This window comes from Erithacus rubecula (genome assembly GCF_903797595.1).
Source record: "Erithacus rubecula genome assembly, chromosome: Z".
In the NCBI taxonomy this organism is placed as follows: domain Eukaryota; kingdom Metazoa; phylum Chordata; class Aves; order Passeriformes; family Muscicapidae; genus Erithacus; species Erithacus rubecula.
In genome coordinates, this window is record NC_136661.1 from 16562889 (window position 1) to 16581082 (window position 18194).

At 40.2% G+C, this 18194-nt stretch overlaps 1 protein-coding gene across 1 annotated transcript in view; it reads left to right on the forward strand.

The window, feature by feature from the left end:
- Positions 1-6847: 6847 nt before the first annotated feature.
- The window catches only part of LOC306814414 (chondroitin sulfate proteoglycan 4-like), a 33012-nt gene continuing 21665 nt past the window's right edge, over positions 6848-18194 (forward strand). The window contains exons 1-4 of the mRNA XM_079330414.1: positions 6848-7041; positions 11986-12149; positions 12739-16299; positions 17109-17579. Of these exons, the coding sequence (XP_079186540.1) occupies positions 6966-7041; positions 11986-12149; positions 12739-16299; positions 17109-17579 (4272 nt within the window). The 5' untranslated portion in view covers positions 6848-6965. The remainder of the gene's footprint in view (positions 7042-11985; positions 12150-12738; positions 16300-17108; positions 17580-18194) is intronic.

Sequence of the window (18194 nt, forward strand, 5' to 3'; positions counted from 1 at the left end):
CTTCCATCCTATGTCATTATGCACCCACAGCCAACGTTGTTCGTAACCATGGCTAACAGAAAAAAAACAAAAGAGGCAGAATCACATAACTCCTAATGCAAGTGCTTTAGTAAGAGCAAAACAGTCAAAATCATGAAGGTTGTGAAATTAGCTAGTGTGAGCCAGAGGTAATTTAGCCCATGCAGCAGCATCTCTGTAAGATTGATGCAAGATAGGAATCTCATCCAGATATCAACAGAAGGTATTGATTTAGACAGAGATAGTTTTCTGCATAGCAATGGTATGAACTTACTACAGCTGCAATTTGATAAGTAATCCAAAACCAAAGTAATACAAAATACATTTGCAAATGCACTTTTTAATACAGGCAGCAGGAATGAGCCACAGGAGTATCAGAGCAGGAGGGCCATAAAGACACCACTCACTTCTAATGATGTTAAAGACAGCATATGAAAAAGTGTGAGATCCTCCACTGGAACAATAACAGTGACACTGAGGACAGTTCTCACTGATCCACTGATCCAAATTACTTTTATTGGAAGAATCCAAACCATTTGCACAGGGAATTGAGAACAACAGATTTGTGTGGAGGAATATAAATGGTTTTCCTAAAGAAAAAGTGTCTAGCCAAAGAATACCAAGTTACTAGCAACATTAATGAAATTTCTGATCTGCAGGAGCAGCATAAATAACTGCTAAAGCCAAAAAGTATTAGTAAAAGTATTAACTGCTCAAACCAGTGCAACAAAAAAAAGCCCTCAAACCCAAAACAGTAGGAATGTTTTTGTTTGTTTTTTTCTACTTAATTGCTTTTATTCAGCATTCTGACGTACAGCTTGTAAATGAGCTGCCTCTTTCTCTGATCCCTATGCAGTCTCTAACTCGGCCATTTAATGAAACGAGGTATTTTTCCCTAAAACCTAAGAACTTAAATTCTTCAAATACCTTTAAAAAGACTATACAAAACTGCTCTGGAAGTTGCTTTATCTCTTTCTGGGTACTAAAGCCGGGCATGAAAGCATTTTCTTTAGCAGCATCCCTTTGAGTTCCTCTGCCTCCTTTGACCTGTACAAAAGCTGAGTCTCCTCCCTGTGCAAAGATAACTTGCATAGTTTTGCTGCAGTTGTGTTTCTGTTTTTACTTTGCTGGACTTTTGGCTGACTGTCAGTTGCTTTGCTCTGGCAGATAAGAAGTGAAGATCTGTTTCAAGACTCCCAGTTCTGAAAGATTCTGAGGAAAGACTATCTCTTTTGGAGTTGGATGTTTTAAATAGGCACCCAAGAAAGAAATGACCCAAGACTTTTGTACAGATTTGCAGAAGAGAGGACACTAAACTACAGCACATAACACTGAACTTAGGGCAAAGGAAGGTTCCTTTTAAGGCCAGTGTGAAATTTCAGAATCTTTCATATATGTAAATTGGTAAACACCTGAGATAAAGAACCATATTTTCCACATAGTGAAGCAGAACAAGCAAGAAAAATAATACAAGCTAAGGCATCTGCATTGTTTTCTGCACTTCCCTAATTTGCTTTAAAAAGAACAGACTGATTTCAAGAATACTTTATATGCAAGCTTCTATACTACTCATTCTATTCTGTAAATTAAGTAATTGTGTTGCTAGAAAATAATGACAGTTTGATCCGTGACTCGGAGAGATCACAGAGTGAGTGTCCTGTGTTTGCAAGCACTTACCCTACAGGCAATAAGGTAAACTCCATGCCATGGCAGCATCATAATTTATACTCACACTTCTTTGCTGCATGAATCTTCTAAAACTACTGCTTTAGCAGAAAGAGCAGCCTTTATCAGAGCAATGGAGCAGCCACGACCATTCAAGCAGGAATACGAGGACAGCACGTGAGGACAGCAGATCCCTCACTGCACAGTCTGAAGATGTGCTCAGCTGCAAATTGATGTAATTGAGCCTCACCACCATAGAGGAAAACAGGAGGATGAGCGAATCTTTACCCCATGAATAGCTCAAGGGAGAAAAGTCTGCTGTGTGGCCTGGCCTTCTCTTGCCCTGGTAACATTACTACAGTGGTGATCTCCATTGGGCTGGTCATTTAACAGCTTGATCTCAAAGGCACAATACTGCCATGCAGGTAAAGGGCACCACTACCCACCAGGGTCATTCCACCAATTTCTTCTCTGGGCTCTCCAAACCTCTTCCTCCCAGTAACAGCTACAGTCTCCTGTGCTGACTCCTGTGTTGAGTTTCTCAGACTATGCCATTGTAGCAGAAAAAGATAGTTTTATTTTCCTGGATGACCTATGCCTGAGCCAATCTCAGAGCTCCCCAATATTGCTCACTCAACATCAGGAGAGGAGCAAGAGGTGAGCACTCATTCTGTGAGATCCTGGAAGGGACAAGAATATGGTGAATACCTGAAGCAGGCTAAGAGGTATTGGTTTGTGGAATAGGGAAGCAAGGAAGCATTTTGATCCCTAGTGAATGCCTGTGTCTTCCTCCTGCTTCATTCAGAGCATAGAGCTTTGTGTTGCTTTAGGCTTACAACTTAGGATCTCCCCACATTACAATAAATATTCCCAATCCTAGCGGCACAGGATATACTATAATTGTGAACTACTGAGGACTTCCAGTCCTGCATGCATGTGAATTTCTCTTTCAGATACCTACAATTTTCAAAATTGTTAATATGGTTTAGGGACATGCATGGACCAGTATACCACAGTAACTTGTGGGATGCAACATGGTGCTTTTGGGAAACCTTTTTTTAATTGCAAATGTGATGTTTACAGCTGACAACTGATACTGACTTCAGCAAAATTCTTTAGCCTAACTTGAAAACTTAGAGCCTATTGATCTTAAGGCTTCAGTTAGGTATCATGAGAAGATCATAGCTTTGTAGAACAGGTCCTTTGTATTTCAAATTACCAGAACAATAATGTGAGAGTTTTTTTTTTAATGCTGACTTAAAATACATACTTTACTGGAAAAAAAAATCAAGCTCTTATTAAAAAATGCCCTTTTAAAAATTCACTTTTACTAATGAATCTTTGCCAGCTTATAATTTAGAAGTTATATGCTGTTTGATCCCATCTAAATTGACAGCTCCTCCGTTTTTCCCAGAAGCTCTGTTTCAACATTTTCATTTATAAGGCATTGTTTACTTAAGGAATTGTTACAGGAAAAATAGTTTCTTGCTGCATCAGGACTCCCTCTAGTGTCATTCCAGCCAGAATTTGGTATCTGTAGGGGCCACTCAAAGTTTGTGTTTGCTTTTGATGAAACAACAGAGCATACGTCTGCAACTACTTTGTATCTGTGATATTAAGAAACTTTGATCCACTACTCTGCACCTCCATTCAAGAAATCCAACTTCAGCACTTTCCATTTGACAATGTAGTCAGTGTTCAATCCTTCCCATTAGATTTATCTAGGCATGCCTGCTAAGTGTTTGTTACTTACCCATAACTGCAATTTCAGCATAATTTAACCAAACTGAAACAAATAGAAGTTGTTTCAAAACATGTTGAAACCTTTGGTGGTGGATTTTTGCTTGTTTGTTTTTGGTTTTGTATTTCCCTCCCCAGTTTTCTGAAAGCCTAAGTGAACTCTAAGGAAACTTGCAGCAGCAATTTGTAAAGAGTATTGTTAGTCAAAAATTAAATAGAAACTAATCTTTAAAGTGGTTTCCAGTACCACACAAAAATACCATCTTCTCAGTGGAACCTTCTTCCAACCAAATAAAATAAAAAGAAACTGTTAAACTGATAGTCCATCAGATGCAAACAAGCAGATCTCCATCATAGGTAGGAAAGAATATGTCAATTAGTTTCATGATTTTTGACATTTGCATGGAACTATTCAGCACTGCGATCAACTACTGGATATGCAGTTGGCTTATAGGAACCATTCCATGACTGGAACCTTTTGTAGGGAACAAATCCTGTTGTGCTTTCAAGTCACATTAAATCCTTGAATAATACATGCCAAAGATTATGAAAAGGAAAAAAAATTAAACCCCCCCAAATCAGAGACATACCAGAAATGCAGAAATAAAAAAAAGGAAGTAGATCAATGGTGCTTAACAATGAGGAAGTATGGTTTAACAGGAATACTATTTATCCAAATCTTCAACATATTTCTTTAGAAACCTATGTTCTGCTAAAAGCAACTAGGATCAACAATTTGAAAATCTTAAATGACTTAAGCAAATGCGCCTTAAATTATAGCCTTGCAGGCATTTCTCAAGATGTGGCCTTTCTCTTTTCAGAAGTCTCAGTATTCTTTTAAACATCCATGAAGATTTCTGAGTCACAGCTCCACAGAACAGCTGAGATGGGAAGGCACCTCTGGAACTTGCCCAGACCAACCCCTCTCTTCAAAGCAAGGCCAGTGCCAGCTGGTTCCTCAGGGCTATGCCCTCTGAAGTTTTGATGGAGACCTAAAGATGGAGACTGTGTCTGAGCAGCCTGTTCTAGTGCTTTATCCCAAGTTAGAGGAATACTTTTGTATTTAAATGCAATTTCCTTTATTACAGTTTGGGCTGAATTGTGCTTGTCCTTTCCCTGGACATGTGAAGCAAGTCCTACTTCCTCTTTTTCACATGCTCTCATCACCTGTTCATAGACATTATAGACATTGGTAGAATCATTGCTTAGATTCCCCTGAACCTCCCCTTCTCTAGGCTGAACACTCCCAGCTCTATTCCTTCATTCTCTGGCCTTAGAGTCGATTGTCTTTCTTTGGACAAAAGGCAATTTTAAAATGGGCATATTAAAAAAAAAAAAAATATATATATATAATTTTGTTTAAGGAAAATACTAGTTCACTGATTACTGCTGTTACTCACTAGAGACTGACTACATTTTTGTGACTGTACTGATAGCCATAACGCAAAACAGATTACCTAAAATAACTGCATCATATTCCTAAATTTCATCCTATACCATAAATCACAAGGTATTTTAAAAAATATGGCTTGGTTTTTTTTCACAAAATCTTGGTAGCTCAGCATCCAGTGACATTTTTCCTTTCTCTGAACTCAGACCTCCAGTGGTGATTGGGTCCAGACAGATGTGCTGCCTGCTTGCACACCCATGTATGGGATACTGGGATACTCCTTTATTACCTTGTGCTGCTCATTCAAGCACCTTGCTGCAGCATTTTTTGACTACTGCTTCTCAAGGGGGCCACAGTGCAAGTGATGCTGTTCCTTCTGAGGTGTAATCCAACAGCTTTCGCTGCACACTTCTCTGCACAGGGTAGGAATATGTTAAGTGAGACCTGTGTAACTGATGAATGATGCAAAGGCAAAACTTCTCCCCAGGCTTCCCGCTGCAGCACAGGGGTTTATTGATGCATATCTGGAGATCTGTTTTTCCAGTATCAGTCATGCTATAAATTGCTATCCCACATTAAATCCCCTTTTTGACCTACTTGTTCACGTCTTAAATAGAGGTCTTTTTGCAACACCTTCTCCAAGTTTTCACAAATCTTCGAGTTCCAGTCTGAAGTGAATGAAGTTTATTAGGCCTCTGTCTCTGAGATCTTTAATAAAGTTTTTAAGTGATATTTAGGGGAAGATCCCTCCCCACAATTTCCATCTGGGCACAGATTCCCCTTGCTGTCACATACATTATTCTAAAAATGTAAAGATAGCAAAGTCTGCCAAAATTGTAAGGAAAATCTAGACTAAAAGATGATTGCAAACCTCAAAGGAAGAGAAGAACCAGACAGCTGACCCAGAAAAGATATTCATGCCGTCACCATTTTTCTTCTTTTTTTCAGCTTTGGTATCTACTCTGCTTGCTTAGTGTCAGATTTCAGGGCACAGATTCCAGTCCTATGTGTAAGTGAATAACAAGTTGAAAAAATAATCAACCTGTTGAGACACATTGCAATGCACCCTGCCAGTTGATAACATTGCAGAAAATTTTATGACTGCAGGGCGGTTCCTGGCATGGATGATTTATGTAAACCAAGCTACATCTGCCTATTTGAATTAAGTGTGGTAAAGGCTTATAAATGACTGGTGCAAATGTGCTCTTTAAAAACATTTTCTAAGCTGACCCTTCATCCCCTTAAGACAGGACACCAGTTAGGAAATGTGAACTGTATATTTTTTCTAATTTAGGACCTGTTATAATGAGACTTTATCACTATAATTAGCTTGGAGGACGTTGCAGGCAGCTGGGGGTCAGCCTCTTCTCCCAGGAAACAGGGCAAGAGGACATGGTCTTAAGCTGTGCCAGTGGAGGTTTAAGATGGACATTAGGAGGAATTTCTTCACAGAGAGGTGATTAGATGTAGGAATGGGAGGGCTGCCCAAGGAGATGAAGTCACTTTCTCTAAAGGTTTTTGAGGGAAGGGTGGATATGGCGCTCAGTGGCATGGTAGAGTTGAAATGGTGGTGTTCAGTCATAGGTCGGATTCATTTTCGGAGGCCTTTTCCAGTCTAATTGATTCTGCGATCATCTAAATATGTGGAACTGTTGTTTGGTCTACCTGTAACACATTTCTTCCCTAAATCAGTGTGATGTGCTTCTTTATGGAGAGCATGCAAACACTCTGAGGGATGGAGATGCTCCGGCCAGGAGAGGGGAAGGTCTGGGGTACCTCAGAGCAGCTTCCCACTGCGACAGGCAGGCCAAGGGGACAGAGGGTCTGTCTCCATGTGCGCAACGAGTGAACCACGGATAACAGCTGTAACCCACAAGTGGGCAGGTCGCACTCGAAGCACACACAGCCGAGAAGGGCGCTCGGGGCTGCGGGAAGGCCCCGGCCCTGCCCCGTCCCCCGTGCCCCGTCCCAGGCCGGGGCTCCCGGCGCGGGGGCGGGCCGGCGCAGGGGCTGCGCTCGGAGGAGGGCGGGAAAGAGGGGAGGGGGAGGAGGCCGGCCCGGGCCGTCCCGCGGCGCCGACACTCCCCGCCGCTCCTCCGGGCTGCCCCACCGCCGCCCAGGCCGGGGGAGCGCGGCCGGGCCCGGCTCCGGCATGGGCGGCATGCCCGCCGCGGCGCTGCTGGCGCTGCTGGTGCTGCTGCTGGCCTCCGGCCGGCCCGCTCTCGCAGGTAGGGCCGCGGCGGGGCCGGAAGGCACCTGCGCCCGCGGGGGAAGGGGCGGCCCGGCCGCAGCCCGGCGCTGGGGCTGCTCGGAGCGCTGCAGCGACTTGTCGGCGGTGCTCCCGCGAAAGCAGCAGCCCCGCGGGGAGCGCTCCTGCCGGGCCGACAAGCCGCCGCAGCCCCTCGGCCGGGAGCGGGGGCGGGCAGGTGGCGGGACAGCGGGCATTTTGTGGAGGCGTGGTGCCTTTGAGTGAAGGGCGAGCTGTCCGCTCGGGTGTGAGCCCGCCTTGTGCCTGCTTCCCCTCCTACTGCCAAGACGCTGGGACTTGACATAGCTAGTCTTCCTAATGAAAACGTGGATGCTTTGCCAGCAACGTAGATGTAAACCTTTCCCCTCCATCTCTTACCTTAACTGTAGTATGTCATGAGGAAAAATGCTGAGGCATAAACAGGGATATTCCCCAATTCCTTCCCCTGCTCTGGCGTGTGTGTGCACTAGCAGTCCCCATGAGTGTCAGCCCGAAGCTGCGGGTGCCTGGGTTTAAGCTGTCTTGTGCCTGGCTCTTCAAGGCACGCCGGTCCCCTCTCCAGGAGTGATGCACGCTAAGGGGCTCTTGGGCAGGCATCGAAACCATTGAAACAGGCGAACACTTGAGCTGCAAATTCTGTTTCTTCTTGAGATATAACTTGAAGTACATTGCAATTTGAGTTAAAAGACTGGTAATGAAGTTTATTATTTAAATATATTCTAAAAACTATTGGATCAGCACACAGTTGAAGAAGTGTGTTTTTTCATTCACCTTCACCCAACTTCTATCCCTCGCTGCAATCCCATGTGAGACAAACCAGTCTCTAATGTTCTTTAAGAATGTCGGGTGGTCAGTTTCTGTGGTGGTGTTGTGGCATCTGTTTTACTGTTTGACAGGACCGTTAGAAATGAACTAATATTTAATTGTAACCTTTAAAAAGTAGTTTTTATTTAAGAAGTTAATGAAGCGACTAGAGAAGGGGCTAAATTCAGACACTAAGTGAAATACACCAATCTTTTCTTTCCATGAGAGAATTCAGTGCATGGAGCTCTAAGTGATGTTTTTGTAAGTTCTGTGCGTGCAGACCCTACAGCCTGTGTGGATGGAGGAATTTTTCTATTCCTTACTGAGATGTCTCAGACATACCAGGGATTGTCAGAAGATGTCTGTGCCACTGAAATGGCAGTCTCTAGTGATAGTAGCAGTCTTAGATGACATGACAAAGGGTTTTGTGGGTATTACTGCTAGTGGTGTTAGGCCAACCAGTATGGCTTGCTTTAGTGTCCTCTGTCCCTGGCGCTGCAGGCAGTGCAAGGCAAAGCCAGACAATACATTTCCAAACCACCTGGTAGGGACACAAGCCTGCTGCTTTGAGGTGCTCTGATGCTCTGCTTCAAGCTGAGATTTGCTAGGCAATGTGGACTGACATAATCACCAGGAGGGCTTGTTAAAATCCAGCTCTCTTCATTTACTCTGGGTGCTGTTACAGCTTTAACCTCACCCAGAGGTAATCTAGCAAAAGGGAAAAAAACACTCGATTGCTGGGAAGGAAAAACACCCACTATCTTCTTATAGGCAGTGCACTGAAATTAGGTTTAAAGTAGTTTTCTCAACTTTCCAGTTTTCAGTGAATTTCTGTGATAGAACTGGAAAATAACATCATTCATTTCATGTTCAGTGCTTTAACTATAGGATTGTCTTTTATCTGGAAGTCAGAACACTTTGGTTTGGAAGGGACCTTTAAAAATTGTTTCTGGTGTTTAGATGTAACATGGGGATATTCTTCATTGGGTGCATTTTAGGTGAGTGTAAGAGGCTTGTACACTCTGGTAGTGTTTCATTTACCCTCAAAATATCACAGAATTTTACACTGAGAAAGTGTGAATCTACCCTGAATTTTGAATAATTGTTATATTTAGCCTTAAAGGGCATTCTCAATGAATGTGGCAGCTTTCTTTTCCACTTCTGTTTCTCCTGTGTCTTTTATGTGCTGTTGGTATCATCTGCTACGAGCTTAGATAAGGTGACAAAAATGGAGGACTGTTTCTTCATTATGAGGTGTCCTATTTTGATTCTTTGGAGGGTTTTTTCACCCCTCTCATTCTGCTGCGTTACTTTTGCTATTTGTCCTTGTAGCAAAGCTTCATTAACACAACTCCTGTTTGTGAAATACCACCATGTTTTGGAGAGTGTAAGATGTATAAGCAAACCATATTACCTATTCTATGATGTTTTTCAATCCCAACAGTTGAATTTGATCTTATCTGTGATGCAGCAAGTAATGTGTCACAGAAAGAATATTAAAAATATGGTTCTATCTGGCCGTAAAAGAAATCATGCCAAGGCACTGTAGGTGGTCCAAAATCTTGTTTACTCTTGGATCAGTGCCTATGTGCCCCACCTTCAATGACAGATTCTGATTTTGAAGAATTTTATGGGTGGCAGAAGGTTTAACTTAGGTTCCTTTTTTTCTTTCCAGAAAATTCATAAAAATAATATAAATACCCAACTGTTGCCCAGTGGTACTCTGCAAAATAGTGACTTTACATCTTCATTCTAGTTATTCTAAATGGCACTGAGTAATCCATAATCTCTCTGCTTAATTTCTTCCCCCAAAATCCAATGTATACATTAAGCATAATATAAAAGAAGTATAATTATTTAGCTTATTTCCCATCTGATTTTTTAGGCCTTGCATATACTGGGGATTTGCCTCTAGTTATGTTGTTCCAATACTTGCTTTAAAGAGGAGGTCTTTCTTTATTTACCCCACAGAATAACATTTTTATGTACAACAAAGGGCATAGGTCCTCTCAGTGTATAAATTTAATGTAAAATCTGTGAGGTGTATTTGAGCTATTTGATGAAAGCTTATTTTGGACTAGAAGCAAACTGCTGGTGAAGAATTCCTTTGGGAATTCGACTTGGGAATTCCAGTGGGATTCCATTTGGGATCAGTTTTTCTAGGCACAGTGGTGACTCTTCCTTTGGAAGAAATACGTGCATTTCAGTAATGTAAAGATCTTCCCTGTGTTATTCTGGGTATTTAATAGAACTGAATATTACATAGTTGTTGACTGTGGGATTTGCTGAAATCTTGTTCTTGGGAAAGCTACCTAGAATTCTTGTATATCCTAGAGCAAATTTTTAGATACCATTTCTGTTTTTTATTTCATGAATGAGCTGCTAAATGAGGTCTTTGATTTGGTACTCTGCACAGAATCCAGTTCAGAGTCAGAGTTTATTAGATTAAGCAAGGAGACAGCTAGTGTAGGAACCGGAACATTTAAACCTCAAAAGTCCTCTGCAGTAATGCTTGATTTTAAAATGAGAAAATAATTTCAGAATAAAGCTAAAAACTGCAAATATTTAACCTGTGGTGTTCTTAAAAGCTGTATCCAAACACAACTAAAAGCATCATAAACTCTGGCAGATGGAATTTGAAAATAGATATGTCTGGGAAAAAAAAAAAAAAAAAAAAAAGGTCAAGGATCAGCTTGAAGGAATCAAAGCTTTTACTAAATCCTCCTTAAGTACATCAAGAACAAAAACCCTGCAGAGTCTTTGCTCTTGATTAAATTACTAGTATAAAAGAAGCACTCAGAGGGCATGGCTACTGCAGAGAAACTAAACTAAATGGTGTTTACTGCTAATTGGAAAGATTCCCAAACAGAAATTCCTTTTTTGGGGTGATGGCAGGGGAGGAGAGGGGCTAACCTAAAAAAACTTCTCAACGAAATAACTTGCTTGCTGAGGGTAATACCTGTTCTCCTGCTTAAACTCCCTGTTACCTGAAGTATGGATAGTGTAGATTTTATGCCAGTATTTAAAACAAGAATTGCTTGTAAGCCTGACATTCATACCTCAAATTTATAGGTATTGGAACAAAGTTTAAAAGATGCTCAAGTGACAAGGATCAGTTTTGGAGAAGTCTGTAAGATTTCTCTGAAAAGTTCTTTGCAAACCCCTTGGAGTTTTCTTGATAGGAGTGGGCAAGGTGGCTAAGATTTAGAGTTTCAAAAGATTTGTATAAAGTTTGCTGCTAAAGACTTTTTAGTATTCATTGGAGTGCAGGGCTTTGTTTATTAAGTAATTAATTAAAAAGGAGGAGTGGTAGATGACTGATAAATATTTTTTTTATGTGTCAGAGGGAAGTTACCAGCAGAGTTTCGGAGGATTTGGTCTTAGGATCTGTGCTGTTCAAAATAGTAATAATGGGGATGGTGAAAGCAGTGAGCAGTTGCACTTACTGGTATTAGTGTTCCTCAGAGCAGAAAAGAGGGGAGGGGACAATGAAGGAGGCTTGCACAGATCTGAGTTACTGGCCAGCAGGATGGCAGGGGTGCTTGGAGGTTGCATACAAGAAACAAGAGGGCAGTTGTGCCTGGCATAGAGAGATGTAAACATCTGAAAATGACTCAGGTGCAGGGAGACTTGTGGATCTTCTCTGCAGAGATGGCATAGATTGTGTCTGATGGATGTGTTTGAGTATGTTGTGGATGAAAATATTTCCAAAGAGAAATGAGAGAAACACTTCAGGGAGGAATTCGGTATCAGTAGGAAATAGACTGGGTATGACAGGCTCAGGAAAATACCTGAAACAAACCAACAAACAAAATGAAGGAGTATTTGAAATAAATTATACAGTTTAATTGCATGGTTCTTACCTTTCCCAGTCATCACTGTTGAAAATAAGAAAACTGGACTGTATTCATCCTTTGCCAATTCTGGTATGGCTATTGGGCTCTTATTAAATTGCTTGAAGTGATGAATTTGATATCTGAGATTTATTTTCATTTGTATACAAATAACTATTTAGAAAATAATATAAATTGTTTACATGTATTTAGGTATGAATAAGAAAAAGAGATTTGTGTGTGTGTGTGATTCAATTTCTTATTTATTTTCCTTTATTTTTTTTCAGTATCATTTTATGGTAATAGCTTTGTGGAGCTGATCATGGTGGAAGCATCCCCTCAGACATCCTTGCAGTTGCAGTTTCGAACAAGCAAGCCACAGGGAATGCTTTTTCTTGCAGCTGGGAAGACCAATTATTGTTTAATGGAGCTGCTCTCAGGATATGTACAAGTATGCTTTATAGCTGTAGCTGAAAAATACATATAGCCTGCATTGCTCAGAGTTTTTCTTAAAGCTGTTATCTATAACAAGATCTCTAAGCAAGTTTCTGTTTAAATAAATGGAAAAGTCACTTACTATAATTGATAATTTCAAAGTATGGCTTTTATTTCTTACAATTATATCACTATAGCCTTTGAGATCTCTAGATCATAAAATCAAGATTGTTGTGTTGAAAGCATAAGATTCAGTGAAGGCAAAATTTCGGATTTGATGATGATTACGGAGAGTGCTTGAATCTGATTAATTGTTTTTCTGCAAGCTAAGTTCTTGAAAGATCAGTTTAATTTGGGTTTTCAGGAGTTGGTGTTCCTAGCACAACTGTAGAGGAGTCCATTCCTGCCTCTGCAGTTATTCAAATGCTTGTGATGGCAAGTAAACCTACACAGAATATTAGTAGGATTTGCCTTTTTTCAAATATATTCTGTAAATTATATGCTTAGTATGAAAATAGATGAAAATTAATGTATAACTATATATTAATGTATGATTGTGAAAAATATCACTTTGAATTTTGATAGTAAAATTTCATCTCTTGCAGCTGAGAATTAACTTTGGTGTGGGAGAGCAAGTACTGCATTCTCAGCAGAGATCTCAGCTGAATGATTTGGCTTGGCACCTGGTTGAACTACATCATGAACAAGATAATGTCACATTGATAATTGATAAGCGTGATAGAACTAGTGCAAAAATGCCCGGAATTCTTTATGAATTAAACATTGATTATGGATTCTACATAGGTGGTACTGGTAAACTTGATGTTCCCTACCTTGCTGGAGCACTGCCCAGTTTCCGAGGATGTATTGATGGTGTGTCATTCAATCAGTTAGACATTCTGATGCCTCTGAGACCTTCTCCTGGCTTCAAAAACATCCATGAAGTTTCAGTGGGATGCAGTGATGAATTCTTTGCAGGTGAGGAAGAACCCATTAGTTTCTTCAGTTCCAGGTCATATATTTCTTTTCCATCATGGAATGTGGACAACGAGGGAATCTTCGAGTACACTTTACAAACTTCAGCTGCACGTGGCTTACTACTTTATCATCCTGGGCAAGCAGGAGATTTCATTGCAATGGAAATGGAAGATGGTTTAATTAAAGCTTACATTGGAAAGCATAAAAGTACAACCCATCTTTCTTCTCGTAGGTCAGTCAATGACAGTCGTTGGCACTATATCAAACTGAAATTTACTGCAGAATATTTGCAGCTAACATTGGATGAAGAAACTGTGGAAAAGTCATTACCTCCCCTGAGTAAGTTGCCACTTCTGAAGGGATCCTTCTTTGTAGGTGGCGTAGATGACAGCATACGATCAGAAGTGATTAAGTTAATCTCAGTATCTGGGAAGTATGCCAGAGGAGGATCCTTCAAAGGCTGCTTAAGAAACCTGAAAGCCAATTCAGAAAAGAAGTCGCTGAAGAATGTTCTAGTAACTAAGGACATTTCAGCTGGATGTGAAATGCAGAGCTCTTTTAAAACAAATCTTTCTTTAGAGATGATTGTAAAGAGCCCTCCTGTGAAAGCAGCTCCTGTATTTGCCATTTCCCAAGAAAGCTCAATTTCTCTGGACAAGGAAGACAAAAGGCACCTTTTAGTTCTGAGTGACTTGATTGTGCTAGAGGGCAAGCGAGCTTCACTTGAATCTCAGCATATTAAAGTTAACTTAGACTTCCAGAAATTAGGAATTAATCAGTCACAAATTATTTTTGATGTAAAGGAGCCTCCCTCTCATGGACACTTGAAACTGAATGTTGAACCGTTGCGGGGGATAAATACATTTACTCTGCAGGATGTGTGGCAAGGGAAGATTCTATATGTCCATGATGGCTCTGAGGACACTTATGATTGTTTTAATTTCTCAGTTTCTACCAGCAGTGAGAAGATTGTATCTCCATATTTGCAAGGAAATGTGCAGCATATGTTTAACATTACTGTTATTCCAGTAAACGATGCACCTGAGATCATACTTCCTGAGGGAAACCTGCTTCTTCTCTTAGAGAACTCAAAGAAGCGTTTGACTAATGACCTGATAAAAGTTCTAGATGAAGATACGGATTCTGTGGGTCTCAGACTTTCAGTCCTTGGAAATCTGAATGCAGATGCAGGATTTTTAGAAAATTCAAGGCATCCTGGAAAAGCTATCACTTATTTTTCTAATGAGGATTTAAGCAAAGGCGCTGTTTTCTTTGTCCACACAGGTGTGAAGAACTCGAGGATTGTTCTCAGGGCAAGTGATGGTGAGAAGGTGAGCAACACTGTGGTGTTACGTGTCATGGCCATTACTTTGGATTTCAAAGTTGTCAACAACTCAGGAATAAATCTTCTCCAAGGTTTTACAGCTCTTATAAAACCGAAGCATCTGGCAGTGGAAACAAATGTTGTCCTCCAGGAACTGGAGATACGGTATGAGATCACAGTGCCACCTCACTTTGGTCAGGTCCAAAGGCAGCATTCGAGGGGGTCATGGAAGGAAGTCACCTCTTTTTCTCAAGGCTCTCTTCAACGCAACCGGGTGAGATACTGTAGCACTTTTAAAGATATTCAACTGGAAAATGTTACAGACCAATTTAAGTTCAAAATTAGCATAGGAAACAGAATCAGTGAAGAGTATACATTTCCAATCAAAGTGAAATGGTTAAGGTACAGTCTACTGAAACATGCTCCTCTAGAAATTGAAAAATCAAAAAAGAAGTACTTGAATTCTGATAATCTTTTTGCTGTGGTTGCAGATCTAGAAATACCTGAAGATGAGCTTCATTACAAGCTTCTGTCCCTACCAAAGAATGGACAGATACTGCTTAATGACCAGCCTTTGAAAAAAGATTCAATCTTTAGCCAAAAAGATATTAGTGATCAAAAAGTGGCATATGAATTAATCAGCCAGTGCCGTGAAGACTATGATTCATTTAGATTTCTCATTTCTACAAAGTATCTGGATTCAAATTTCTATGACTTTGAAGTCTACATCAAATCAGATTTCAGAAACATTATTTTGACTAACAATGGCCTTAATGTTACTGAAGGGGAAGGAGAATTAATAACAAGCACACAATTGTTTGTGCAAACACCAGATAATAAAACTTTCCAATATGAAGTTATACAGTTTCCCAAGCATGGAAAATTAAAACTTACTAATTGTTCTGGTTCATTTGAGAATAATGGCAATCTTACAACTTTCACTAATAAAGATATAACTGATAAGTGCCTTATGTATGTGCATGATGATTCTGAGACCATGTTTGATGAATTTCTTGTCAGAGCTTCTAGCAAGGAGTCAGGAAAGGGGACAAACTTTGATCCAGAAGTAGAACCTTTGTCACTAGAAATTAGATTCTATGTTTCTGTCCAGCTGAAGAATGATGAGAAACCAGTTCGTGTAATTGATAAGATATTTGACATAGTGAGAAATGGTCAGCGATTATTAACTTTGGCAGATCTTTGCTATCATGATCCTGATTCTGATTTTGATGATGGACAGTTGCTATATTCCAGACGTGGTATTTCCAATGGGGACTTGGTGCTAACAAATGATACTTTGCATAGACTCTACCAATTCAAACAAATGGACCTGGAGCAGAAGCAAGTCCTGTTTATACACCATGGTGCAGATTTTGGGCGTTTTGTGCTTTTTGTGACAGATGGCAAGCACTATACTTCCTTGCTTCTGGAAGTTAATGCCACCAATCCTTATGTTAGGTTGGCAAATAATACAGGATTGTTGGTTCAAAAAGGGAAAGAAGAAACTATTTCAACAGCTAACCTAAGTGCTGCTACAAACCAAGACATAAGAAATGATCATGAGCTTACATACGAGATACTCTCTTTCCCAAAATATGGAAGAATATATGTGAATAATGTATTAATGGATTCCTTTACTCAGCTTGATCTGATAAAGGGGCATGTCACCTACAGACATGATGGCAGCAACAACCTTATTGACACATTTAACTTTACAGTCCATGCTGCAGATGTCCATCTGGATGCTGGATTACAGGTTCACATATATTTGGAAAGTCATCAGCAGCCACCAAGGGTTGTGAACAAAAACAATCTCTTGGTCGAAGAAGGAAAACCAGTTAAAATCAGTAAAGGAAAACTTCAAGTAGGTAAACCATGTTGTCATTTCCTCCAATCTTGTAGCAAGTTTTCCTCACTTTTTTTAACCATTGCAGTGTTTAACTCCTTGTGATTACCACTAATATGACTGCATTCTGGGTGCTTTGTTAGGAGAGGCTTGTACTAGCGAGCTTGTATTTTTAGGAAGGAAAACTGATTATGTTAAAGAAAAAGACTGCCCACAGTCTTTGTTATATATTGGTGCTTAAGAAAATTGTTTGGAGATTCCGCATGTATGCATTTGTTTTAGGTGTAACAATTATTTGTACTCCATGTAATATTCTTAATTGAGCTGGTGGGAAATGCCAAGGAAGAAAGAGGCTTTGTTTGATTTAATTTGGAGCTAGCCCGTTAAAATTATTTGAGAGTTACATCCAAAATTTTAAAAAAACAAATCAAGTCACAAACCGGAGGTAATTTCTGTTAGATTAGTTCTTTCCTGCCCAATTTTTGTGTGTACCCTTCCAGTAACCACCGCCAGAGGGCCCTAGCTGCACATTCCTGAAATCCTGAATACCTTTTTTTCAGGCAGGGATCTATAGCTGTGAGGCCAGTACGTTCCTTTTCAGAACTTAAAAAACATATTTGGGGTTACAAAATGGCTTCTGTGCCACCTTTATTTGACATGTGTCTGCTTAAGATATTGTGCTGTTTTAGGGATTGGTAACCCACCTAAGAAGTGTCAGTTTAGTTTGGTAGACAATCCCAGAATTAAAAGTGAAAAATTCAGAAGAGAATTCTAAAATTTTTCCCACTTCCATTTGAATAATCTTGGAATATGTTCTTAAATTTAAGGTTGCTCATGAAAATAGTTCTCCATCTGAGATTGTATTCACAGTAAGACAGCCTCCAGTACACGGATACATTCGGAAGTTTTCCTCAGAAGAAAGTTACCTCAGTTCTGATCAAAGGCCAACTTTGAGCTTCACACAGCAAGATGTCGACGAGGGCAAAGTTCAGTATGTGCAGACAGTTTCTGACCAACTAGATGACCTTTTTTTTCTGGATGTGACCAATGGTGTCAGAACAGTGAGTGGAATAGAGATCTCTGTAGAAATCATCCCCAGAATGATTCCACTGGAAGTGCAGAACTTTACAGTAATTGAAGGGGGCTCAAAAGCCCTGGTGCAAGACTATCTAAAAATTTCTAATAGACACTTTGCAGGACTCAGTTGTGAATTCATTTTAACTGAGCAGCCGAAACATGGGTATGTTGAAAACTCTCATGTTCCTGGAATAAAGTTGGCTACATTTACCAGAAAACAGGTAATGCCTTTTGTTCTTCTTAGACATAGTCTTGATTAATTATTTGTTTGTCTGAAAATTGCAGAATTTGGTGGGACATGGTGAGAGACATGAGTTTTTGCTTTATTCTGGCCTTGAGTTGAAGATCTTTCTGGTGTTTCTAGCTTGTCATTTGGAATGGGAGGGGGGCTGCCTTATTGTGAATGAACCACATCACTTCTTTGATGGCACTGTTGACATAGACTAGTGTGCAATAACCACAGTAGTCTGGTGGGCCACTCATATACAAGCAGAGTTGTAGACACTCTGGACATGTGAGAATGTGAGTGCATTTTGAAAAGACCAGAGAAATGGTATGTAGATTGAACAAGTAGAAAAGTGGAAAAAAGCCATTTTTAGGTTATTTCTTTTCTCTCAGGTAACCTCTATATGCATAATGTGCTAATTTTCAGTCATTAGGTCCAAGAAGCAAAATGGTCTTGTAGGCTGGCACTGTGTTGAGTTTATAGATTACTGGAAACATTGTTAAGTATAGTGGGGTTGGATTTCTATTTTTCCTTCAGGAGGAATGGAGAATGATGAGACTGGCAAAATATTCTAACTAGAGGAATGTACAGATGATCAGTAAAATTTACT